This window comes from Dendroctonus ponderosae, unplaced genomic scaffold (genome assembly GCF_020466585.1).
Source record: "Dendroctonus ponderosae isolate FM_Combo_2020 unplaced genomic scaffold, Dpon_F_20191213v2 Dpon_F_20191213_4, whole genome shotgun sequence".
Lineage (NCBI taxonomy): Eukaryota > Metazoa > Arthropoda > Insecta > Coleoptera > Curculionidae > Dendroctonus > Dendroctonus ponderosae.
This window is the reverse complement of record NW_026018611.1, coordinates 8530925-8557712: the sequence shown is the minus strand read 5'-3', so window position 1 is coordinate 8557712 and position 26788 is coordinate 8530925. Positions and strand designations below refer to the sequence as shown.

At 32.8% G+C, this 26788-nt stretch overlaps 4 protein-coding genes across 9 annotated transcripts in view; 3 read left to right on the top strand and 1 right to left on the bottom strand.

Annotated features, from left to right (window-relative positions):
• Positions 1–856: 856 nt before the first annotated feature.
• Positions 857–9034, bottom strand: LOC109533088 (beta-galactosidase-1-like protein 2). The gene is made up of 5 exons (XM_019898317.2): positions 8954–9034; positions 5578–6073; positions 2398–2690; positions 2042–2335; positions 857–1951 (listed from the first exon to the last, which is right to left on the bottom strand). Exons 2-5 carry the CDS (start codon positions 5976–5978, stop codon positions 960–962), a joined length of 1980 nt encoding a protein of 659 aa, XP_019753876.2. The 5' UTR covers positions 5979–6073; positions 8954–9034; the 3' UTR covers positions 857–959.
• Positions 9035–9102: 68 nt separating this feature from the next.
• On the top strand, positions 9103–21297 carry LOC125504295 (golgin subfamily A member 4-like). 4 transcript variants are annotated; one of them, XM_048666097.1, is made up of 26 exons: positions 9103–9263; positions 9367–9699; positions 9750–9940; positions 9996–10144; positions 10195–10431; positions 10500–10676; positions 10729–10913; positions 10971–11083; positions 11183–11441; positions 11496–11687; positions 11780–11966; positions 12024–12166; positions 12219–12476; positions 12551–12676; positions 12734–12943; positions 13007–13108; positions 13174–13375; positions 13462–13577; positions 13632–13744; positions 13797–13997; positions 14103–14352; positions 14518–14661; positions 14717–14797; positions 14883–14995; positions 16073–16290; positions 21054–21297. In XM_048666097.1, the coding sequence occupies exons 1-25, from the start codon at positions 9237–9239 to the stop codon at positions 16284–16286; spliced, it is 4323 nt and encodes a 1440-aa protein (XP_048522054.1). In that variant the 5' UTR covers positions 9103–9236; the 3' UTR covers positions 16287–16290; positions 21054–21297. The 4 variants fall into 4 exon arrangements, with proteins under 4 accessions (XP_048522054.1, XP_048522052.1, XP_048522051.1 ...); XM_048666095.1 differs by having other exon boundaries at positions 12219–12488; positions 12551–12670; XM_048666094.1 differs by having other exon boundaries at positions 12219–12488.
• The window catches only part of LOC109533092, a 21981-nt gene continuing 12816 nt past the window's right edge, over positions 17624–26788 (top strand). For 2 of the 3 annotated variants that reach the window (XM_019898324.2, XM_019898323.2), the window contains exon 1: positions 24128–24378. In XM_019898324.2, the coding sequence (XP_019753883.2) occupies positions 24321–24378 (58 nt within the window). In that variant the 5' untranslated portion in view covers positions 24128–24320. Of the gene's footprint in view, positions 17764–24127; positions 24379–26788 lie in introns of those variants that run through there. The other variant, XM_048666099.1, reaches the window with a different exon arrangement.
• Positions 21325–23692, top strand: LOC109533089. Its single transcript, XM_048666100.1, has 2 exons — positions 21325–21995; positions 23409–23692. Exons 1-2 carry the CDS (start codon positions 21597–21599, stop codon positions 23496–23498), a joined length of 489 nt encoding a protein of 162 aa, XP_048522057.1. The 5' UTR covers positions 21325–21596; the 3' UTR covers positions 23499–23692.

Below are 26788 nucleotides of genomic sequence, written 5' to 3'. Positions count from 1 at the left end.
TAAACTGTGCATTTTCCATGCATGCAATCAACGGATCAAACAAACGTTTAAATCTGATTGGTCCGCAAGAAAAGCACAAGATATAAAAGCCAATGATTCGAAAAGTTTACTATTTATTATAAATATTGGAGTAAGGGTCGATAGAGATTAATCATCCCTCAAAAATTGCAAAAATAATTAAAAGACACACATGGGAACTATGGAAAGTATCTGATTAGCTATAAGAACTTCTTCCGTTGGGTGCTTCTAAAAATACCTTGTGCGTATACAGGACTTTCAATAAAATATAACTGAAATATGTTTTGGTGAAACTTAGTAATACTTCATTCAAAAGAAATTCCTGGGTTCCAGTCAATTTTATTGTTTACCGTTTAAAATGTAAGAAAAATGTTTCGGTGTTTTCTCCACCATCATCAGTTTGTATGTATGGTTGTTTCTACCTTCACATTTGGCAAGCCATTAAAATTACGCAAATGGCTTGCCAAATGTGAAGGTAGAAACAACCATACATACAAACTGATGATGGTGGAGAAAAACACCGAACCGTTTTTGTTACATTTTAAATGGTAAACAATAAAACTGACTGGAACCCAGGAATTTCTTTTGAATTAAGTTGAAATACAGTCAGGAAAATATACACTTAGTAATATTTCATTAAAAATTGGCCAAAACTATATCACTGGCAGATTTTAATACAAAGTAATGCTTTCAGCGAGGCGAAAAACCTGCGAGTTTTGTTTTTTATCAACTTACCATGGGCTCGAAAGCTCATATGAACCACAAAGTATCTTTGGACGGATCGGAATCGAAATGTTAACCTAAGAATCGGGAGCGATAAAAATAACAAAATCAAATATTAAAATGGGTAAAATATATTTATCCAACATAGTCCAGTATAGTATTTGGTCAATTATAACGGACGAAATAAAATGAAGAGAACATTAAAATAAACTTTACAATCAACACAATAATGTTCGCAAAATTCGGCCATCGCCCATAGTTTGAAAATACGGATTTCCACAAAAGTCGATGAAAGTGCCGGGAACGAAATGTTCAAACATCAAAATTTCATTGTCACCTTCCTTTAAAAATGGAGCGGGTAAAAATGCCGATTGTTGCGGCCCGATTTTGAAATACCTAGATAAAACAAATCCATTGACTATAACGACACCCTTGTTCCATCCTTTGAAATCTATGTAGGTGTCTTGTGGTTCCGAATCAATGGTCAACACCGCTCGATATAACCGAGGACCGTTGAGAAAAGTAGGAGTTTTCCAATCAGTTAAAGTCTGATTCCACTTCTTTTTAAATTCTAGTGGAATTATTTTCCAATCAGATACGATTCGGTCGTTAATTAGGACATTGCCCTGCCAAAGCCCCTTGTGTTGATTAAACTGGTACAATTTCCCATAATTTACTCTGCCAAAGTTTTCAACTACCAAATCTAACGTAGCTGACTGGTAGTTTTCTGAGCCCAAGTTTAGCAATGAGTCTTTTGCTCTCCAGTAGCCAAATCCGTTGAGATCTTCTTCACTGTTAAACACATTCGACACCAACTTGCCATTAATCAGGACTATCACAGTGTCACAAACATGGCCTTCAATTTTCAATGTGGATCCAGCTTGAATATCAATATTCTCCTTTCTGTATACGATATACCCGTAGCTCTGTCCGCTGTTGTTATTGATATCAAGCTTTTCCATAGGCAATAATTTCTCACTCTGAATAACATGTTGGGCCTGCTTTATTAAGTCATCTAGACTGAGTTCGCCGATGATGTCTATTTCCGGATAGATTTCTCTAAATGTGGGCTCAGGAGGAGCCGGTTGACTAATGCAAAGTTCATTGTACTCAGCAGTTAATTGCTGAAGTTGTACGTATTTATCAGTATAATCGCCGTTTTCTGCTAGAGGTGCATGGTAATCATAACTGGAAGTATCTGGCTGGAACCCTACAATGATACAAGAAAATTCATAAGTCAATTCAAAGAAAATTCAGTAATTCCAGCTGACCAATTATTCATCTCAAATTAACTGCCCACCTGAGTTATTGTCGGTGGCACCACAAATATTAGCACCATTTAGAAAGCCCCAGTTGGTACCTCCATGCATCATGTATAAATTGAATGAAGCATGCCCCATCAGAATATCCGACAAATTTGCATAGAATTGTTCCACAGTTTGAATATGGTGTTTTTCTGAATAGTGATCAAACCAGCCAGTCCAATATTCCATTACCATTAAAGGTTTGGTCGGCTGATAAGATTCAAGTCGAGCTAGTTCCAGGCCACAGTCCTTGTCACAATTTGCTGTAGCCAAAACACCTGGCAGAGCACCTACATAAAATAACCTAATCGTCATTAGTCTAATTCACATATTTCCGTTAAACTAAGCGTACCGTGGAACCCTTGAGTTGGAGTATCCGACGTAAACAATAATTCAACAATTGCATTTTTCTTTATTATATCTTTCAAAGCTTCCAAATAAGCGATATCTATCGGTTTGTCATCTTCCTTCACATTTCCATACTCATTTTCGATTTGCACGGCAATAATTGAGCCACCTTTAGTAAATTGTAACGGTTCCACTAATGCAAGTAATTGCTTAAAATATCTTTCAACGTAGAAAAGAAATTTTGAGTCCGACGTTCTCACTTTCAAGTCTTCATGGCGCAACAACCAGCTAGGAAGTCTAAAATTAAACCAATAGCTCTAGATTAATAAGCACTTGAACCTAATTGTATTTAAGTTGATATTAATGCTGAGCTTTTTAACTGGGTCGGATTTACAACTATTCAGAGCTTTATTCTAAAGGTCCATCACAATTTTCTGTTCTGTGAGACGTTATTTATATAAAAATAGTAAAATCACGTGTCCAAATTTTGCAAAACTGCAATGTAATAAGAAATAAATCTCAAAAATATGAGTATAACACAGAACTAATAATCAAGGGGAAATTGAAAAACCACACAATTCTGGTTAGATATAAGTTTCAAGAAGCTCATATCAAACGCAACATTTCAGTATCCATAAAACTGCAGAAATAGAAAAGTAATTTCGTCCACTTAATTTAATGTCGTTACCTGGTGAAAAATATAAATGTGAAACAAATAAATAATTATTTACACACAGAATAAATTGTCAAAAATTCTATATGTAAATCAGATGGTACACAGATATGACACAATTTACTAATGTAAATTGCTTGACTAATAACTCTACAAATTATTGTATAATAGAAGAAAACGAATGGTTTTTTAATACCCAAACGTGATTTGGGTTATTTTTTTTAAATACTACACACTTGGTAGGATCAATCGAAGACCAAGGAATAGAAAACCAAAAGAATTATGCAAGATCTTTCTATAATACGAGATTCGAGAATACAAGATTTTGCACAGTAACTTATTACTGTTATGAAAATAATTGGTAGCTTTTTACATTTTTTTGTTTTATATTTTTCATCATATCTCCTAACGTGAACACAATTGCTCAATCAGTAAAACACAAAAATTTGCCTTGAGTTTTTAATCTAAAAAAATGGGCACAAAGTAATTTTCACCATATGTTTGATTTTGTACTGAACTGGAAGTTTAATTAATTATGCATTATTGACCTAAAATTTGAACAACAAAATTAACCAATTCAAAAAAAAAATTAACACTTTGCAAAACCCGAAAATAATTCAACTAAAAATAAAATTTACGGTCAAAAGGAACGTTCAGTAACGTTGACATATTACCAAAGTTTATATTCTATAGAAACCATAGAAAAAAAGACTGACATAGAAATAAATAAATGAATTGTAAAATAAATAGGAAAACTGGAAAATTTACTTGTATTTCATAGTGGAAAAAATGGTCTCCTGAAGGCCTTAGCCCCTCGGAAATACTAATATAGAGATCTTGTGACAACACAGGCTTGTCGCATCCTAATCTTAAACGATTTTTCATATAGGTACTTTAATAAAATGTAATCAATATGCCTTGATAATAAAAAAAAACTTTTATATGAAGTTTTTGCTTATAAGGAACCATATAATTTTTAAGGAATATTTTAATTTTAATTTTTTTTTTTTTTTAATTTTCACAATTTTAATACATATAATTTTTTGAAAATTATTGCTATATTATATAGCTATCATAATTCATCATTATCAGTTAATTACACACTTCAATATAAAAAATACCGATTCTTTGAAATAGCTATTATTGGAGCAATAAGAAATGGTAATCTTAATGAGAATTAATGGAAAAAACACAGGCTCATGTTTTTCATCATTTTTTTAAAGACTCTGTGCGTTACTGTTTTGCTTGAAACCAAAATGTAGTCAATATACAGGGTGTCCAATGCATGCGGATCTCCAAAACTGTAGGAAAGAGAAACGAAGTCGGTTAAATTAGGAAAAAGCTACGCAACCAGGGGACATTTACACTGCGTTTTGAAAAAACAAGAACAAATTTCTTTCAACTTTTCAGATATTTAGAAAAACGCTATTTCTTTATTCATTTTTCAAGTCTACAAGATAGTGTCTATAAAAATGTATTCCAACGTTTCGTTTCATAGAAACCATCATCAACTTTTGCTGTATTCGAAACCGCATCTTTTTGTGCAAATATGCTTTTTTAAATTATTAATTTACCAACCAAACAAAATATCGTTCGAATAAAAGTTAGAATAGGTACTTTAAACGTAACCAAAAAATCTGCTGCTCCACTTTTTTTAGACTCAGTCTAGTTGCAATCAATGGATAATTATAATTTTATTAATAAATAATGAAATTATACATTTCAAAACATTTTGTTAAACTTATTCATGACTGTATCATGATTAATTATGATATAATTAATTCATCACAATAAGAGGTTGTGTATAACCAATAAAGTAATACAACATACAAGGTGTCCCAGAATATGCGGGCAATCTCCGGGGTTGATTTTCAGGATTTAAGTACTTTTAGCACATAAATATTAGAAGAATCTCGCATATAGTTCGAAACTCTTATTTTAGAAAAGTGTGACCTCGTAACGACGCGATTGAAAATTACGGTTAATATCCAACTCTTATTAGTTTTTTGCCTGAAAACCGTCCATTTGTGCTCCAATAGAAAAGAACTTTTGCGGATAACAGCTTTTTTACTTGCGTCAAACTAATATGTGTGCTTATCATACAAGCTGAAAAAACATCTAAACATTTGCATGTTCGAAATCGGTCCGTCCCTGTAAACTAAACAAGTCAGAAGATAATCGAGTTATAGGATCTACAGTTTTAGAATCCCTTAACAGAGTCGATAAATGAAAATTAATAAGTATTAGTTACATATACGTAAATGTTAAAAAAAAAACAAGAATAAGTGTAAAAAAAGGATGATTTTATTTTTCGCGTATTGTGCGAGACCCTGCACAGGTGTATGCCGATCATGTGAATGAAAGCAAGAAAGCGAGTAGACGATAAGAACAAGAAAATATGAACAGAGTGATAAGATTGTGGTTTTCACCTGAAAAGTGAATATGTGTTCAAATATGTGCAAATCCACCCAGTTAAACTTCTCAAACAGATAATGACAATATTTTAAATACCCTCCAAATTCCCATTCGGCACAAATATATGGTCCTGGTCTCAAAATGACGAATAAATCTTCTTCTTGGGCGATTTTAAGAAATTGCACCAAGTCGAGAAACAAACTGAAATCGTTTCTATCGGGGTCTTCTCCAAAATCGAAACTGCCATCTTCAGGCTCGTGAATGTTCCAGGGCACGTACGTTTCCACACAGTTCAAACCGGCAGCGCGATATTTTTTGAGCCTATCGCGCCAATAGAGCGGATGTGCTCTAAAATAATGTAGGGCGCCACTGAAGATTTTAAGCGGTTTAGAATTCAATTTAAAATCACTCTGCGCGTCACTTAAGCCACTTTCAATGCCTTGGGAGGTGAAATGTTCGTATAAAGTGGGCAAAATACCAGTGATATCGACGCCCATTTTATAAATACACAACACAATCAGCTGACTTGAATGTTCTACGTTTCTCGTTGCTAGTTTCGACCTTATCAGCTCCGGTCATGTGAAGAGAAAGCCTGTAAAACGAGGTACGCAGGCCATTCAGCAACGCTTGCGGACTAGTGTCACCAGTCTTTTAAATTTGCTTCTTATATTTTAAAAAAATTAACTAAGCAAAGCAATTTAAGAATAACTGCAACGATAATAGAGAGCAACCAACTATGAAAACATTAGGTTTAAAAATAGCTAGCCACATATAATAATATACTTAAGATATATGACACTGACCCATTCTTCGCGCTTACTTAAGTAAAGTTATAACCGTGATATGCTAAGCATTAAGAATTATCTTAGCCGGAAATTATTGAATTTTAGACATTAAGAACAAAGCAAACTACTGCACATTAGTATACCTAATAATAATAAAAGCTTTACACAAATCGATCGAGAAATGAAGTAAAAAGGAAAACGGGGAAATTACTGACCTTGTCACGTTTTGTTTTCTCAACAAACTGTATTCTTATGATATTCGCGAAAAATCGCTGAAACCTTGAGGGAGAGTTCCGATAACAACTATTGACGATATTTTTTGAAATCTCCACTGGCCTGTGCCTTCTTTTTCGACCACTATGATTTAGGTATAATAAATTTCAGTGAAACATTTTTTAATTCGTATTTGAATGCAGTTTTTCATTGGGAGATTCAAAGTAAACTATAGGGTGTTGTATGAATATACCGGCAAGGTTTTTGAGTTGAAAACATGCATTAAAACAATCATTTTTGCTTCATAAACGTATGCTTACGGTGGTTAAAATGTAGGTACAGGGTGGGCACACTTCGATGTCTTAAATCGGAATCTCGATAACAATTGGAGGTAAGGAAAATTGAACCCTTCATTCTTGACTTATGTTTTTGTAATTAACTCAAGGCAAAAATCTGAATTGTTTGCGTAAAATCATTTTTTGTTTGCGATTTTTCCCACCAGAAGATGGCTGACTAAGTAAAATAAGAAATAAATGGATTAAACAAGCATAAGTTTGGTTCATGACTCAAAAATTAATGATGCTGTTTAAACATATTTAGATCATGTTATTCAACTAAAAACGACGTCTGTAGAACTCGAACTCGAAGAAAAAAATTTATGTCAAGCAAAGCTATCGAAAGTGAGGGATTAATTTAATTTCCTTTATTTATCGAGATTTCTATTCAAAATATCAAAATTTGCTCATCCTGTACAAGGTAATAGTTTTTTATGTCAGGTCTTGATTATTTAATGTATGCAATCTTGCACAAAAACGATGAGAGAACGAGTATAGTTACACTTAAAAACTAAAATAAAATTTTAAATTTCCCTACTGTCTAGAAACGACTCGAAGAAAAGTTTGTCGAAATACGTATAGTATAGCAACTATATGCAGACCGCTTCGTACTTAAATACTCCTAAAAATTTGGATTTGTTACTATCTGGTAAACTTTTGAAGGTATTGGGATTAAAAAATAGATAGATTCAGTAAAAATAATACGCCACTCAATTTTCTTAAGAGAAAATAGTGTTTTCATGTTAATTTTTTACAGTTTTACATCCTTCTTTGTGTAATAACAAACAAGATTTCATTGACTTTTAACTAAATCTGTTTTACCAAAGCTTTGGTCTAGTCAAGTACCTTTTCGCAATAATCTATAAATCGAACACTAAGCGTTTTTTTAATAATTTATCATAAGAAAATATGTTTGCTTTTATTTTCAGTGAAACCTGATGCAGGAAATGTATTGATTTCCCGAACACTACTCATAAAGGATCTTAAAACTTAGGAGTCTCTAATTAAAATTGAGCGCGACAGCAAGACGAGTGTCAAGAACTTGCTGGCTTCTACAGAAAACACTCAGACACTTTCATACATTTTTAAGTATCCGTCCTTAAACTATGACTAATAAGCAGAAAATGTATAAATAATCTAATATTAATCAAACGCCTACTGCCCCAACATCATGAGCCTTATCAATATCCTTTTAGAATGCGTTTGTATGTAAACGTTGTTTAACTTATATTATTATATTACCAGTTTATTATATACCAGTTATCAACCTGCGGACTACTGTTATAAAAATGGACAATAAATCAATTGAATAAACCATTGAAATAATGAAAACGCTGAAACTAACATCGTTTCAGACATTAACCCTAACGAATTGAACGTTGCAAGCTCAAAAAATGGGAAATTCAAAGGTGCCAAACGAGGAGCAATATCAGCATTTCCGTTCTCAAATTGCTCGATAAAGATAATGTTTGCTGACTAAGTACAATTGATATCTAAACAATTAAAATCTCACTCAAAACTCAACCAATCGCAACCTCAAAAAATTTATCAGATCAAAGTAAAAAACTTGCATACAGCATGTGTAGAAAATAAATAAAGAATATCTTATATCAATCGTGATTTGTAAATTTTATTAGACGAAACAGTACCCCAAAGTAGCTTAGAGGAGCCCTATTTATAATAGTCTCGATCTGCCACAGCATTCGCAAGTTAGGCGAAAACCTGAGATCGCAGTTCTAAATATATTTACCAATTTTGTGGAAAAATGCAAAAATGTATTTGCGATATGCATTTTTGAGCGATTTTGCAGACAGACAACTATTACATAACATATAACAAGAATTACTAATAATATATTCAGAATTACAAATAAAAATTGCTTTGCGAGTTATTAATTATTCTAATAAATTATTCCGCTGGAAAATTTTGAGAATTTCACTTCATTTTTCAACGAATTTGCAAAAGTGTTCTTCATAATATGGAACTAAATAACGAATACTTTTGGCGGTAAATAAAATAATGAAGAAAAAATATATAAAAGCGCTAATTAGTTCTAAGAGATGAAGAAAGAATTGTATCAAATGTTAATGCAGTGCAACGAAAACGAAACTTTAAATAAAAAAATTATCAAAAACTCACCGGGTATGTCTGTAGATTTTCTTGGTAATTCTTACCTGAAACAAACAACAATATTAGTACTAAATTATAAGATTATAATAGAATTCTTAATTAATCCTATATATTGATTGTTGATACTTTTGAAAGCCTCAACAAATGTCTTTATATTATTCTTTGTCAAATATGGCAAATCTTATTTCTGGCTTTTGCCACAATTAAACAACCCGAATATTTGTGACAGAACAGTCATTTTATAAACAGTAACAACAATTTTTTTTAAGTAAATCTTAGGACCCAGCATAAAATGGCTGAGAAAAAGGCACAAAATCAGGTAAGTACCTACTTAGTCAATCAATTATTATTAATAAAATGCAGCTTATATATCAATGTTATCAATTTATTGAACAATCGTTTTTTTTTTCTTTCCAATATAGACCATGCCCAGAGCACTTCCTAAGGAAAATTCAATTCCAATTCGAGCTCCCAACATATCGAGCTCAACCAGTGTCAAGTTGCGAAAATCATCCAACATATTTTCGACTCTAGTCCGAAAAGCTCGAAGAAAGAAGACTGGAAACAAGAATAGTCAGGATGGAGTAAAAAACTTGCTTATGTCCTCTCAAAATGAAAGCGGCTCCAGTACTCTATCAGCACATATTGAAGAAGAGGTGGAAATGAATTGCCAAAATTTCGAAAAAAAATGCAGCCAAAATCAAGAAATATTCTGGGAAGGTCGCGCCATATGCAGTGAAACCAACACTTCAAATGTACGATTTATTGAGCTCACTGGAATCGTGCGTTAATAATATCTTTCCAGCACTCTGGCTCATCTAACAGAACGCAGAGAAATATTATTAATTTACGAACCACACAGTCGTACAGCGGATTTAAAGCTGCCAACTTCCAGAAAGTGCAAAATGAAAGCAAACAAATCAGTGAGGAAAAGCCAACTGAAGACGATTATTTTATAGAAACTTCGCCGGAAGACACAGTTATAACTTCATATCAGTTAAAAGCGCAACGTAGATGAACTGCCGGTATTGAATATTAATCTAATTTGCAGAAGCTTTGTAAAAACCCCTCTTGACATCACACATGCTGAAGCTCTGCAGTATCTGCAAGAGGTAATCAACAGTTTTCATGAAAGCGAAAACCATATCATGCAATTGCTTGCGAAATACATATCGGATCCGATTACTCAACAGGAAATGAGTAAGTCTTCTTTGAAAATGATGTTCCATAAGCAGGTGAACATTTTTTAGAAACTGCAATTTGCAATCATTCAAAATTGCAATGGGAAGCCGAGAGAAGGTCAGCTTCTCTTGCAAACGACATATGGATTCAACAACTGGAAATCGGGAGAGCTCAAGAAAATATTATTCAGGGAACACTCCAGTCGCTGGTGAATCAAAACAGGCAACTGCAAATCGAAAATGAGAGTATCTACAGAAAATATGAGAAAAGCAAAAAATGTTCCGATCAGAAAAACCGATTCCAAGGTAACAATCAGATACCAACATTCAGAGAAAAACAGTCTCGGGTTCTTCGTTCGAAATTTTACCTTCAGAATGTGATTCACAAGTGGACGCAGTTTTACGGCACAATGAAAAATTGGAAGCAAAACTGAAGTCCTCGTTTAAAAAAATTGAGAGTTTGGAAGGTGAACTGATCACTATACAGAAACAAAATAGTTCTATGGAAGACCAGTTAAGAGAGTCGGCAGGAAAAATACGAAATATGAAAGGTACTGCTTCAGAAAATGTAAAACTCACTTTTCTAAGTAAGATATTTCGTAGCTTTGCTTCATGGAATGAAAACCGACCACAACATAGAGCAAGTGGCACTTAATTTCAAACTGGAAACTCAAGAGCGATTATTACAGGCAGCTTTTGATCTGGGAAGTTTAGCTTTAGATGATATTGACCATTTAAAGGCGCAAATAGACAATTTTCCTTTTGATTTCAAGTGGCCGCAACTAACGGTAACACATTTCCAGAATCTTTTAGCCCAATTAACTGACCTGAATCAATACTTAAAGGTGAGAAATGACTCTTTAACAGATTTAATTCATCTTTGCCGATCATGCATTCATGAGCTTTCTAACGAACTGTTCAACCTGTATAGCGAAGCAGCCTTGAAAGACAAAGACATGTAAGGAAGGATTTATCATCAACCAAAAATCCACCATTAATGTTTTATTTACAAATTAGCAACTGAATAACAATGGAATAAAATTGTTTGCAATTTCAGTGCAACTCTGCGTGAAACTAATGCAAACTTACAGCAAACCACAAAAATCTATTTAGCAGAACTAGAAACAATGGCAAAAGAAGTCGAAGAAAGCAAGTCACTGAAAAATGAAAAATATCTACTTGAACAAAAGTCTCATATGTTAGAGAGTTCGCTTAAATTATCCACCGAGAAAGTTGACCAATTTCAAACTGAGTATGAAGCTGAAAAGACACAACTATTAAAATCCCTAAAGGATCAAGAAAAATACATAGAAGAGGTAACAATGATACTTCAAATAAGACCCAAAGAAAGTAAGTATAATTTTCCTTAGTTGGAAGCTAAAGATAAAATGATTGAAGAAACGAAGGTATTTTTATCAAATATAACGACGGAAAACGTGTCTCTTCAAAATGAAATTGCAACACTGAACAGAATTATTAAAGAATCAGGAGCTGGTGATGTTGTAAAAGAAATTGAGCATAAGCATGAGGAAATTCAGTATTTTAAGATGGAATTGGAAAGAGTAAGAAAAAATCAAATAAAATCAATATGCACTACGCCCTAGTAGTTTCAAAAGTTAATACAACCGTTCCCATGATTAAATAACTATTTCAGGTTCGAAATGAAAATATTCAGCTAAAATCTCATTCAGACACTACACAGCATGCAAATGCTGTTCTAGCGAGCAATCAAGAATTAGCCCAAAAAGCTCTTCAAAGACAAATCAATGACTTGGAGAAACTAAATGAAGACAACCAGAATTTAAAACAAACACTAGAAAATAAACATCAAACTGTGATATGTAATTAAAATTTATATTAAAAGCAGTCGACAGTAAGATGGTTATTCAACTTTACAGCTCTGAAGAATGAAAGAGTGAAATATCTCGAAGAAAAGGGTGTGTTAAAGTCCATCATTCAACGCCTGAAAAATGAATTATCAAAAATAAACCAATTAGAAGACAATCTCACCACAGTTTCCAGGGAAGCTAGCAAAATTAGCGTGAGTAAACGACATGAAGTCTTAAAAATGCGCTGCTCATTATATTTTGCAGCTTATCGCGAACTACAATAAGCAACAAAGTAACAAATTCAAGCAGGAAATCATTGAAAGGGACAACATAATCATTCAAATGCAGACTAGCTTGCAAAAACTTCATGAAATTCAGCTGGAAAACTCTAAGGAAAAACTAACACTTTGCCATCAACTGAATGAAGCCTCCCAACTAAAACAAAGACTAAGTAATGTGTTGGAGTCTGAAGTAAAAAAGAATGCCGAATTGGGCCAGTCCAAGGAAGCTATTGTTAAATCTGTTAGTTCTCAAGTTAGGAATCGCCAAGAAACCCGCGAAGAGTCTCATATACTTCAATTTTGAATATGTTTCAGTTCCAGCGAATTGAGGACAAGCACCGCAATGAAAGAACAGCAATCAGAATTCTTTTACGCGACATAAAAACGGTCACACAAGACAAAGAAACTGCAATCCAACAACAGCAACAACTTCAAGTAGACGTAAACATGAATATCAATTTATAAAACAAAAAATTGACAGTACATTTTGTTAATTAGGTCCAACAATTAAAAGCCAAGTTATCTGAACAAGAAGAAGCTTTCCAGATCGCATCCAAAGAATTGTCTATTAAAAACGGTGAAATCAAAGAGCTAAGGAGTGAAATGGATCGCTATGAAAAGCTACACAAAGACTCTAACGAGAAATTTGAAAATGAGGCATCAAAGTACGAACTGAATGTAAAGCAGTTAAAGAAACTGATAGAGCAGGTAGGAAATATCGAAGTAGTTCTGAAAAACCACTTTGCCAATAAATCGTACGTAAATTCTCAGCTAAGGAGTGATAAGAAGGATTTGGAAAAAAGTATCGAATATTTGAAAAACAACGTGGAAAAACTTTATAAGGATTTAAACGAATCAAGACAATCTGAAAAGGTAGAACAGCGAAATGTCAAAGTGTGTTAACAAAATAATTCAAATAATGTAATTTAAATTTATAGACGACACTGGACGCTTTGCGTAAAGCCAGAGAGGAAGACGAACATACGAAAGAGCTTCTGAATGGAAAAATATTAGAGTCAACAAAAATAATTCTTGAAAAAGACAAACTTTCTGAAGAAAAATCCAAATTACTCAATGAAAATGACACTTTAACTAAAGAAACTGAATATCTGAATGCGATGATGGACAACGTTGTGAACGGTAACAATAAAAAAATCCCAGAAATAACAACTGAAATGAAAACATTTGCACCACATGTGCTAAATATTTTTTAATGTTTCATATAGATTTTGAAAAAAGCCTTAGAACAGCCGAGGACAAAGAAAAACTGTTCAAGGAGGAATTGAAGGAATCTCAACAGATCATACATCACCACAGCATAGAAATTGTGGAGTTGAAACAAGCATGTTTCGTAAATATGGAACCATTTGATAATTTAGCAAGTATTTAATTTTAGAGTGTGGAGCTAAAGACGGAAAGAATTGAAGAACTTGAAGACCTTCTCAAAATGGAGCACATTCAAGAAAACCGATTCAATAGATTGAAAGAGGAGATGGAGCAACTGGAGAAGTAAGCCAGATAAAGGCGAATATTTTCGTGTGGATATTCATAAATATTTAAGGGACTCTGAAGAGCTGAGGGAAGTTAAAACGAATCTGGAAAAGCAATTGTTTGAGTTGCAAGATGATCACAGTCAAATGAAGAATCACATAACTAGCTTAGAAAATGAATCAGATGTCTTAGAGTCCCAGCTAAAAATAGTGCTGGATCAAAAGGAAGAGGATTACGTATTTTACAAGAAACATATTGCGGAAATATCAAAGTATTGTTTACTTGTTATATGCATTATAAATGTTGTTTTGAAATCAATCAAGATAATTAACTTTTTCAGAATTAATAGCAATAGCTAATCGTATAAAATTTGTAGGACTCGGGACGAACTTGAAGAACAAAGCAAAAAAGAAATATCGATGTTGCGTATGGAGTTGCAAGATCTAAACAACCGACTTGTGAATGAAAAAACTGCATATGAGACGCTTTCACAAATCCACAAAGATATTTCGGGAAAATTTATGAGAAGCATTAAAGACCTGGTTGAGGCAAAGAATTCCAAGTGTGATATGCAGGATAAGATGCACAAAAACCAAAAATATCTAGACAATGTTGAAAATGATCAGGTACCTACGTAATTAACGCAGCAGTTAACTAATAGTAGATTTCTAAGAGTATGTATGGTATTGCCCACTGGAGTATTTTGCCTTTAAATCCAAAATAATTATTTCTTTGTTAAATAAGTACCTTCTGTGTAGAATTTTTAAACTGATTGTCAATGAACCTTTCAGAAGCAATTTCTGAAACAAATTAAAGACCTCACAGAAAAACTTGAATTCTCCCAGACACACACTAAAAAAATCGAGGATGAAAAACGTATTCTAGAAAGCAATTATAACATGACAATTGAACAGTGTCGAAGGCTGGAAGAACAGGTAAGAGAAGTTCTCATATTTTTCCCGATATTATTTAAGAATTACGGTTTTTTAGGTAAATGACATTAAAAAGGACCACCAAACAGAGCATATTCAGTACAATTCGGACAAACATAAAGAGGACAACACCTCACAGGTATTTAATAATTTGCAGTGTACTGAAAGGAAATAGCGCAAAAGAAAATGTGGATTTTCTATAGAGATGTAATACAAATTTATAGGAGGAAATGGAAGAAATGAAATCCGAAATTGAAAGAAAAATTGCCACTATTCATCGGCTTAAAATGGAAGTTTTAGAGCTACAAAAAGAAATCACGCTCTTGCAGCTGCAAAAGTAATTACTTATTTTTTTTAGTTTTAGCTTAAAATGCTAAAGTCAAGTACTAAAAGTATATTCATTGCTCATGACCTACTGTCAGTCTTTTTAATAGCTAAAAATTATTTGGAATCATCGTTTTCTGACTGTTTAGAATTCTTTCATTGAGCAGTATTCAGTTTTATTAATATTTGAAGTCGATGTTTTCTTGTTTCATGTCTATGCTATAATTTCAGTTATTTCATGTTTTTACTTTCTGTTCCAATGAACATTCCTAACGTAAGCATATTTCTGAATTTGTTAGTGTAAGAGTTTTTTGCGAATTATGTAGGACATAAAAAGGATGATCAAAATAGTGCTCATTTTCTGAGGGGATTTAAGATTAATTTTCAAGTTCATGCAACACTTTCTAATGCATATTGCTACCCAATAAATATTCAGTATAAAATAAAACAAAAGCGCTTCAAAATGTGTTAAAAAAATAATAAACACTGCAAAATGCTTTTTTAAACTTCGATAATGTCTGAACAATATGTGTAATACTGCAGAAATAGTAACATGAAAAAAAAAAAGTTGCTGCTTTTCAACTTTGCCAAAAGTCAACAACTTTGAAAACGGTGCGGATATCGACTTCGAACAAGTACAGATGTGTTTAAAAAATATCGTAGAATGTGATTGTACCAACCCGTATGACGATTTTTGAAAAGGTAAAAAGTCCTGATGTCTTAAATGGCTCCAGACTATTGCAGCTTGCGCCCTCTAGAAACTACAAGCCAACCAATAGGAAATTTGGATTTGCCGATCTAAGAAACCCCAAAACAGAAATTTTTGTGGTACTAGTAAGACTGGTTAAAAATCTATTACGAAAAACGAAATTTTTATTTACACTTTGACACCCTGTACCTCGGAATCTATTAACTTATCTCGCATAAGACAAATTTGCCTGAAACGCAATATTTTGGGCTAAACAATATGTCAGTGAATTTTTCGACATTAGTTGAGGACCACCCTGTATACTTAACATTTAAAAAAACTAATCGCCTTGTACATTTAGTACTATACCTACTTTTCAGTTACCTATTCATTTTTTTTCAGGTCCGAAATAATGTTGCAACTTCACGAAACCGAAATAAGATTGGAGACTGAAAAAAACTTGGGTGATCAGTTAAAAAATACACAAAAACTTCTTTTGGTTGCGGTCTTGCAACTAAAAGATGAGGGCAAAATAGATTCATCAGATTGCATTCACCTGTTGCATATGGTCAGCAGCTCTAGCCCCATAAATTTAGATATGAAAACTGAAAATTAATCATGTAAGTTGACGAATTTAAGCATCGAGCTCATTTGGAAAGTATGGGAAAACTATTCAATAACGTTATGATAATAATTGTATGTATTGTTAATGGGCACTGACTACGTAATACCGCTAGTATTATCGCCGGGACTACCTTCCATGTCTATAAATCTTTTTTTAAATTTTGAAATACAAATGTACCTACATTACAGTTAATTAGACAACCCGATTAAGTTTAAAGTTGTAGCAGTAGTTTTTGAGTTGATCCGATGCAAAGTTCTCTCTAAAATTTATATTTGTATGGTATTTTCGGCAATCGGTGATGATCGTTGTATGGTTGCGATTGTGTGACATAATTCACACACTGGAGGATCCCCATTTTCGATCAAATATCCATGGGTAGCTCGAGTATGTCCGATTCTTAGTCTATAGATTATGATGGCATCCTTTCTGTTCATTGGCCGCATTCTACTGGTTGGTAAGGTCGAATTTGATCCTATCCAATTAGATTGCGACTTGGCAAAGGTTGTTTCTTTAAGTAGATTTTTGAGATCTCCCTGTAGTTGTAGTTCTTGAATGGGCAACTCCAATGTTGATAATCAGAATCCMCAACTCTCCGAGTTGAGTYCGAGACTCACCARAGAGGCCATCGAAATATTTAAACACCAAAACAACTTTAACAGAAAAGAAGAAATTACGGCACTCGTTTGCAWTCGTTACRSATTCGGGAAGCKCGTTTTGCGCCAAACAGCGTGTGCGCCGAAGCATTTGAACCCCCACMCATCCCCCACGCATAAGCACACACGGCTGGGCTGCATAAATACGACGGGGAATCTAGCAGTTGAACCCACAGACTACATACCATAGAGAAAGTAAAATAATTTATTATTTTATACTCTATTTTATACTATATTATATTGTATACTTATTTTACTTACTCTATGCTACATACTATTGACCCATAGAACCACAGCATAGAACAAGGCTTGAGTTGAACCAGTCCATAGAACAAGGCTTATATCACCAGTCTTAGTCGGAAAGCACGGGAGATCACTTCGCCCACTGTCTCATCGCCTTTGATAATGACCACCGCAGTTGTAGACGAAACGTCAGGAAGAAATTCCCATAGACCACGGCTTCAAAGCCCGGAAAACATTCCTAAATATTCTATTATTGTTCTACAGGGTGTTACAAATTTGAAATTAGTACGTAGTACCTGCTCTCAGTTTTTGACATTTTTTTGAGGGCTCCTGCGGACCAAAGTTTCACATCTACAAATCTAAAAACAATATGACGTGACAATTACGTAATCTGAATTGCTGGCTGGGATTGCAACATTCGACTTATGTGTCTGTCTGGCAACTCTGGTTTTCAATGTTGTTCTCTTGTCAGTTCTAACCTCAGTTTTTATTGTTTTGAAATGTTTATTTCATTATTTACTTAGAAAAATAGTAGTCGTTGTTAGATAATTTTCCAACAGACGCTAAATACGGTGAGTTACATTATGGTTTATCCAAAGTTATCTGGGCATTTCCTTCCAATACATTTCATTTACCAAGCGTTTGAAAAAAATGTTTATACTGGTTCAACACAGACATAAATTAGATTTATTATTAGAAATGTACACAGAAGGGTGCGGATTCCAGATCGCAAACTTCAGGGAACCAAAGAGGATCGAAAAACATTATGAGTTAATTAAAAACTATATTCCAGAAATGCTTCCTTACGGAAATAAGTACACAGCGTGCTTAAGTTTGGCTTAAACGAATAAAATGTATTAACTGTCGCCAAAAGGCAATTTTAAACGAACTTTTGCAGGCAATAACTGCCAACGGAGAGCACATTTTGCAGTAAAAACTATGTTTTTTTTTCATAGAATCAAAATAACTTGAATTCTTCATTCATTTTTGAAAGGAAAAATTTTATTCAATTTCCGAGTACAACTCAACGTTTTCAATTAAAAAAACTAAACATATTTGTTAATCATTTTATGAAACTGTAACAAAAACAAATTCAATCGGTGGTGAAAAACGACATCAAAAATTAAAGAAATTGTTTGAAATGTACTTAGTCCTCCCACTTCAATAGATATTCGACATCGTCTAAAATGATTTTGAAACTTTGAACTAAATACTACAGTTGCAAATTCACCAATATTGTTTTTCGATTCTCTTTCGTTCCCTGAAATTTCCTATCTGGAAGCTGGATTCCTATCTGGAAGCACTCTGTTGATAAATCCTGACTTAAATTAGATTTCCTTCAATTCATTGAAATGAATAGTTTAGCGTCGTTAATCCAGTTAAATGTCTCAGAGTATTAAAATAGGATCTGTAAATAATTCTATTGACTGGAAAATGTGAAGGCAAACGTGTCTGGAAAATATGGTGAATGTTTATATATGTTTGGATGTTTTTGCAAATGGAAATGCATTCAACACTACTCTCTTGTTTGCAATTTGTGAACAAGTAAACTTTATTTGGAGTGTTGAATAAAGACTGACACAGAGAAAACCGCTACACACAAAAACCGTTCTAACTCTTCACAAAATCAAAAAACTGGTTCGGGTAGGAAAAGTGGATTTACAAGCCCACAAACAGTGAAGAAAGTTGTCGAGATATTGGAGTTCTTCTCCAATATCTCGACAGGGCTATCCTAGGTTATCCATTCGGAAAATGGGCAATAAAGTAGGTTGCAGTGAGATCACCGTACGTCGAATCGAAAGACACCAGACAGAAATGCAAGTAAGAACCTGGAAGCAAAAAAAACGAGCTCGAAAATCGAACACTGATTGTTTCCACAAAAAGATTGCTGTCCGATGAATGACGAAATGTACGGCCTTTCTGACTTCTCCCAGCTTCCGGGTCAAGAATTTATCGCAGCACGTAAGCGCGGCGGTTGCAATAACTTCAGAACTAAGCAAAAGTCAAAGTTTTCCTAAAAGTTTCTCGCGTGGCAAGGAAGGCTTGCGTAGCTGTGGGGAACACAGAACACAGCAAGTCTTTTGTCACGAATGGAACGATAAACACCGAAATTTACGTAAGAGGGTGTCTCCAAAAATGATTGTTGCCAATCATGATACAACATAAAGTCCCAACTTCCTTTCGGGCAGACTCGGTTTCCTGTCACTACAGTAACAGATCTGTAGAATGGTACCAATTGAGAAAAGTCGTTTTGGTGCCTAGGGAAGTCAACCCACCAAATTGTCCAGAGCTTCGCGCAATCGAACAATATTGGGCTTTGGTAAAAAGAGCTTTAAAAGAAACGGAAATCGAAGCTAAACCCGTACCGGAATTCAAAGTAAAGTGAAATTCTGCTGCCAAAAATACCAAGAAAGCGACCACAAAGTGGATGATAGAAAGGAGTCCAGAAAACAAAAAAAATCTGTCACAACAAATGATTTCAGCTTCTTTTTTTAATTACTCGTAATAAAATAATCTGTAACACGCTTTTTGTTTAATTGGAATTTTGTCAATGGTTCGTATGTTATTAAGGTTTTTGTGTGTAGCGATTTTTTCTGACTCGGTCCATAATAGATGCGAGCCAGCAACTTTTTTTATTGATTTTTATTTAAATGTTTTTATTACTACTTTTTAAATCCAGAAGTTTCATCATTTAGAAACGAACAAGAATTAAACCAAATATTTAAAAGTCGATTTAGATAAAGAGGTGGAACTTTTATTTACTTCCCTGCCCCCCACAAATATTATTATTGTAAAATTTCAATGGCACCCACTACCCAGACCCCAGACACATCATTTTAAAGGGAATAAAATTCTCTATCCAATGCTGGAGGAAAATTAAAATCGGATTGTTGGTTCAAGACTTAAAAGRCAAAATCATGTTAAGACAGAATTTGATAGACGTAATTGACGAAATTTTCGTAGTTGGAACAAATGTTTTTTTAYCTTTTAATGTTTTCTCAAGGCATTGTTTTCTTTTTGTCGTTTTTGTCATTTGCTTTTCATTATTAAATAAATTCACTTTATTTATTTTGATTTAATTTTGATTTGACTTTAATTGATTATTTATTATTAACTACAAAACTACTGTTTAAAGCTAGTACTAATTTACTAAACTTTCTTTAAAAAAGTAAAGAACAATATGTACTATAAACTGGAAACACGTGAAAACATGCTCAATGGCTCATATTAACCATTTTTCATCAGCAATCGCAAACAGTTTTCATATAATTTAGCAATTTTGCATTTGTAAATTTCATTTGTTTGTAACACAATTTRTTTACTTTTTTAAATACTCTCAACACGTATGCTTAAAAATGTTGCATCTGATCTAACCTGATTWYAATACAGTTTAACTRCTTTAAATCTACAAGATGGTTTTAACATTCAAAATATCTGGAAATTTTTARGTTTGATTGMTACAMAATWMGTATTTTTTAATTACAGTTACGATAATTTGTTGTTTTAAAYTTATAATTCTTGTGTWRAATGTTGATAAATTTAAAAGACRCCTGTAGTTTACATATRATATTCTCGATGGTAGGAGATTCSGATTATTCTTGGTAGGAGAGTCCGAATTAGATTTTTTTTATGTTCCCAGACTGAGAACAGTTTTACGTCTATTATTACGCGATCTATTGCAAACTGATAGCGACTAGWCGCTCTTTGCATTATTATGATGATAATCGCTGAAAGAWWTAAAAAAATGCTCATTTAAAAAAAAGCAAAAATATCGATAAAATCTAAAAAAWACCTGTAAAATTAAATCATGGACCCACTGGWATGAAAATTATATTAAGTCTTTTTGTGGGTTTTTTTCCAGATGCATTTTCTGTCACCCGGCCAGATCCAGAAATACGAAMGTATCCTAGACAAAATTGAACATGAACAAGAACAATTCAAACAGTTAACTCAAGAAATTGAAAGAGTCAAAAATGAATTAATAATCCATAAACTATCCAAATTAGAACCATCTCAACAAGTTGGCTATATTAACGTTAAAGTATTCAGCGACATTGTGGAGCTTTTTCATTTGTATGATGATCAAATAAAAGAACCTGCGTCTACTTTCTTTATTCACGAAAATAGTAAGTTTTACTTAATTGAAGTATTTATTACAAATGCGCTTGTTAAAAAGCTGAAAGGTATAAACTGGACTCTTTTTATCTCAGTCAAATACGATAATGTATGTGTGAATAAAACAATTATAATAAAAGAGTGTGATACACCCATTGTTGAGCTGCTGGCTATCGACGAGAATGTTATTGACTGTGAAGTGTCAGCAAGTATTGTATTACCTTCAAAAGATAATTTAATTATTTTATTATTGAGTACTGTAATTGTGGACATTTCATATCATTTCGAAATGGTCAAAAAACCGAAAAATGTCAGCATTGAAAAAATGAATTGTGAAATCGCAAAGAGCTACAATCTTGAACTAAAACTCGAAAGCAACAAACAACGTTTACTAGAATACAAGTTTTTAACGAAAATTGATGGCAAAGAGTTTTTAAAATGGCTCATTCAAAACTGCTATCACAAGATGGATCTGGAACTCTTTTCCGAATTTGCTAATGATTCGAAAACCAATGTCGTTATAAAATTTTCAACGGGGGTTGAAAAGCACTCTGTCACTTTCAATAAAGAGACTAAAGTAGCGACTCTTAGAAGTAACGTTTCGGATTTGAAAAGGTTAAAGATTTATTTCTGGAACGACAATACTGTGGACACAGGGGATCGACCTAAAGTGATGGCAGCTTTAAAGGTAAGGGGATCGATTGCATTTTTTATAAAGCATTTGATTAAACATGCACTCATGGAAACTGGAACACTGTTCATTAACTGATCTGATTGAATACTACGAATATATTGATGTGAAGGGAATTTCTCCATTTTCCTTATCAGATCAGTAATTTTTCAATCAATTTTTTGTGCAAAACGGAATCAAAATATTTAAAAACCGTTTCCCTTTGAACGTGGTCTAAAGTCTAATTGAGATAGTCAGAAGCAAATTTGGTCACAAAGGTTTTGAAATTTTGTTTCTCATTGTAATTTCAGTTTGAAGCTAGTTTTACTATTGAATTTGATACCTACTCGTGTAATTTTATCAGCAAGCCCCGGAATAAACGGATCAAAAAAGTTTGTATTACATTTATTTTAATTTTGTTTTAACTGTGGAAACTTCAGAATTTTCAATTTCATTAAAATATTTATCACTAAAAGCATTTGTATAATTGTCGAAATTTAAAACCTCTTCTATGAACTGTTTTTTTTTATCAGATTGAGTACAAATAAATGTTGCGCAATCAAAGAAACGTTTGCCAATTTTTTTCGGGTGATTTGAGTTAAAATTTAAATATCGTTTGTATGTTTGTATTAAATATAATTTGTATGAGTCTGTTTTCTATATTCCCAACTTACGAAATTGACTAAATTCGTGTTAATTAGTATATCGAGAAAATATTTTTCAATACTGAATTTAACTGTTGGTTCTATGTTGTTCAGATGTGATAAAAATGCATCGTTTTTGTTCCCCAAGACGACTACAAATTGAAAATCCGTACATCATGAATATGTGGCCAGAAAATTATTGGCTTAAATTTGCACTCTTTATCAATCTGTAATATAAGACGTTACGAAATTCTGTCGCTCTTAAAAGTCAAAAATGTTTGATGCGAAACATCGACCAAAAAGTGTAGACAAAAATGATGAATACTTTAAAAATATTGGTATATGTTAATAAGCGTTATTTTACATTTTTTTGAATATCAAATTGATTTGCTTTTATTATTATGACAAAGTTTTTGAGATTCTATGGTTTTGCCACATTAGAGAGTCACCAAAATTTAAACTTTCGATAATTTCAACGTTAAGTCTTATTTGTACTATAATTAAACTAAGTTAAGTGTTTTTAATAGTCTTACTAGTAAACACAATAGTTACAGACTTTTAAACGTTTGAAAAATTACAAACACATAAACTGCATTGAAAAAATATACATCTGTAAGCAAAATGGGGCGTTTAATTTAGCAAATTACGCAAAGTTACTGATGAAACATTATAAACTATTTTTAAGCAAATAAATATTTTGTTGCTCAATTATGTAACGAATATAAAATCGGGCTGAGTCTATCCCACAAAGGTGTTTTAGAAAGTCTAGCTCAATTTATATTTTTAGAAAATTATGGCAGCGTTGAATGCATGTGGGGACATAGAAAAAGCACGCAGTTTATATAATCAGCTAAGAAGTATATGGGCGACAAACTGAAGAAGAAAAATTAAACCTCTAAACACGGAATGCCGAATTAGCCGGACTGCTTTGAAATTTCGGCCGAAATATTTGTATATTTAAAAATACTGCCTCCGGAATGAGAAAAGTTGATTTTTGTGTATTTTGTGTTTGAAATTGAAAAATTTTAGCTAATTTTTAGCAAATAAATCAGTATGTTTTCTAATGTTTAATTAGTGTTTTTTTTTAAACAGGACCTGGCTATTCATAGTATTCTCTATCAGTTCCTTTAAGCGTATAACACATTTTTAAACAACTTTTTGACACAAACGTAAAAAAAATGGTTTGTAAACGGGAACTAAGTAACAATTGTTCAGTACATGGAAAAAAAAATTCCCATTGAGAGTAAAAGCGTTACTATATCAAAAAACCGTATCAATATTCGTCACAATAACGAAAAACTGTTTAAACCACCTTTTAAAACACCCCATTCCGTAAAAGTTGACGGAAGTCGGGTTTCAACCGCCACTACATGTTTCTTTTAAAAAGCCATCGACCGCCTCGGAAGAACCCGATGGTAAATGGTTTTCTTTTAGTAACTGTATAGGAATAGAGCAAAGCTACGCAGTGAACATACGACTTTCCATAAACGCTTCTACATGCTTGGCCAATTTTGATAGGAAGCCTGGCGTAACTTTCAAATAGCCACCTTAGTTCATGCTAGCGCGCTCGCCAAGCATTGCTATCAATCCACATAGCGCTCTGTGCGCTTTTTCAAAATTTCTACATCGTTTTTGTAGCTTTTCCCATTAAAGAATAGTTCGTCTTTTTTATCAGTGCAGTGCCCTTAAGTGATACAACATGACTAGGATTAATATGTTTAGCTTAATTGGATGCTTACTTTATTTACTACATTTCGGTAAGTTTTAATGAAAAAATATTATGCTTGCTGAAATATATTGAGTCAATTGAATCGAAGATAAGGGTTGATGAAAGTTTGATACTACAGGAAAATAAGTGGAATTTTAGAATGTATTTGCAGCCCCGAAGTTCAATAAATCCAGATTCTAAATTAGCGTTTTTCAACGGCACTGCATTAAACTCTTCCTATTATTTCTCAAAATTGAAGCAAAAACGCAATTAAAAACGTTGTTTTAATGAGTGAAGCGCAATCAGTGTGCCATCGCAACCGCTAACTGTTTTTCTTAAATCTTTTAGAAAATCTGCAATTGCCAGTACCTATTTAGTTCCGGCTAGTTAAACGAAATTATGCAGTTAAGTATTCAATTCAACCAACGTGGTTGCCATTTATTTAAGGAAAAAACACTTTTTTCGCAGTGTTTTGGTATGTGGCCAAAAATCAAACACCTTGAACTACTTTAGTGCACTTGCTATAAATACCGAATATTTCATAAAATGGTGATGACATTCTAATCCACTGTCTTTAAACAAATGCAAATTGAGAGATTTACTGATATGTAGCACCTTTCGGCTATTTAAAGTTTTGATTGTTAAACAACAAATGTATGTAAATAAGGGAGCAAATGTACATTTTTTTGGTTCGAACAAGACGAATAAATGCTAATCTTGTGGCACATAAATCAGCTTGTATGTTTAATATAATTTTATATAAAGTATGTAAAATTTCGTTTAGAATAACAAACATTTAATATAAACATTTCTCGCAGACCAATGAGGTAAAAATGGAAAAGAGAACATATGAACTAAATTAAATATTTAATTGTTCTGCTTAGAGAAATAGAGAAATCAAAACGAACAATATGATAGATTGAACAAATATAAACACCAATTTTTTAAGTGAATTTCATATTAAAGCATTTCGGAGATTTTTCAAATTTAGAAAACCCCAAATAATATCGAAAAGTTATTGTCAAATATAATCTGAAATTATTTCTGTACAGAAATATTGAAAAGAATCCAGAAGAAACTATTAGAATAGAATCGAACTATTTAAGAACAAAGTAACAATTTCAAGACTTTCGTACAACGCGTCCAGCAAACAGAATATGCCTGAAAAAGTTTGCAATCGGAAATGACAAAAGTAATTCTATAAATTTTATGGACTTGATAATAAATGATAACAACCTTGGGGAAATAAAAGCAAATTGGAACACAAAAGACTTTTGGCCAGGAAGGTGTCAACTTAAATTATAACTTATATTTGTATCACAAACATAAAAATCCTGTAGTGTCAGTAACGGAAAGAGTCATGTATTATATACATGATATGATTTGAAGTTGAACATCTTTGAATAAAAATTATAATTAAAAATCGAAATTATGAGAACAGAGGAAGCAAAATGTACGATTCAATTGAGAGCGTAATAAGTGGTAAAATATAGATTATTCTCATATATTCTGGAAATTATCTCAAAAACTGCCGAAATATTAAAAGCAGGTAAGTTATGATGGCCTTCACGAAGAATATTTGACTATTGAAAAGGTCATAAAATAAGTTGAGTTTAGAAAACGCCGCAGAAATAATTTTTAATATTTCTAGCCCTGAATATCGGTTTCTCGCATATGATTGATTTTGATAATGACAAAAATTACAGGAAATATTATAAAAGTAAATAACTAACCATTTTTGCCAGGACAGATAAATCTATATCCAGTGTACATGTGTTAAAAATCAATATTAATGCGTTTTTCACACTAAGAAAATCCAAAACGCTTGCACTTGTATAACATGTGGGACCATTGTAATTCATATTCTTGGCTATGATCCATACAAATAAAAATTTTGGCAGCTTTAGATGTTCAAAATCACTTGGTTATTGGCTTTCGGACTAGGATTCGCAATTTGGGAATGATTTGTCACAAAAAAGTACTTGCTTAACCGCAATAGAACTAAGCGTGTTCTGCATAGAAAGGGTTTTCGATTATTGAAAGTTTTGCGATGATGATGAAAATGAGGTACCATTCAACCTGATCGAATGTATCTTAAATTATTCATCAATGTTTTTGCTTACTGCGATATGGCCGAAAAACTTCTGAATGTTGTGGAATATGGTAAATCTTGCCGAGCGTGGCATCAGTTCAATGTTATAGTTTATTTTTAATTGAAATAAATATTTTTTTGGGCTTCCAACTAATTATAATAAAATTAATTTAGTAAATGAGTTTATTTTAGCAACCGTTTTCATCAGAAAATGTAATGTAAAGTACCTATATAATTTCACCTGAAATTATTGGCTGAAGATCAACCATCATAATATTGCAATAAATCCAGTCAAAAATTGCAAAATTTTAATAAAAGTTGATTGATTCGTATTTATCTCAGTTTCACTGTAACGGTGTAACTGACC

Bases quoted from the DNA above. Each gene is read 5' to 3' on its own strand.
- LOC125504295 (XM_048666094.1), top strand. From the start codon at position 9,237: ATGGCTGAGAAAAAGGCACAAAATCAG. The intron at 10,145-10,194 runs GTAAGTCTTCTT...AACATTTTTTAG, and splicing joins GATTACTCAACAGGAAATGA to AAACTGCAATTTGCAATCAT. The intron at 12,489-12,550 runs GTTAGGAATCGC...AATATGTTTCAG, and splicing joins TTAAATCTGTTAGTTCTCAA to TTCCAGCGAATTGAGGACAA.
- LOC109533088 (XM_019898317.2), bottom strand. From the start codon at position 5,978: ATGGGCGTCGATATCACTGGTATTTTGCCCACTTTATACGAACATTTC. The intron at 2,691-5,577 runs GTATTTAAAATA...GTTTAATTTTAG, and splicing joins GCCGAATGGGAATTTGGAGG to ACTTCCTAGCTGGTTGTTGC. The intron at 1,952-2,041 runs GTGGGCAGTTAA...GTATCATTGTAG, and splicing joins TGCCACCGACAATAACTCAG to GGTTCCAGCCAGATACTTCC.
- LOC109533089 (XM_048666100.1), top strand. From the start codon at position 21,597: ATGGTCAAAAAACCGAAAAATGTCAGCATTGAAAAAATGAATTGTGAA. The intron at 21,996-23,408 runs GTAAGGGGATCG...TTATATTTTTAG, and splicing joins AAGTGATGGCAGCTTTAAAG to AAAATTATGGCAGCGTTGAA.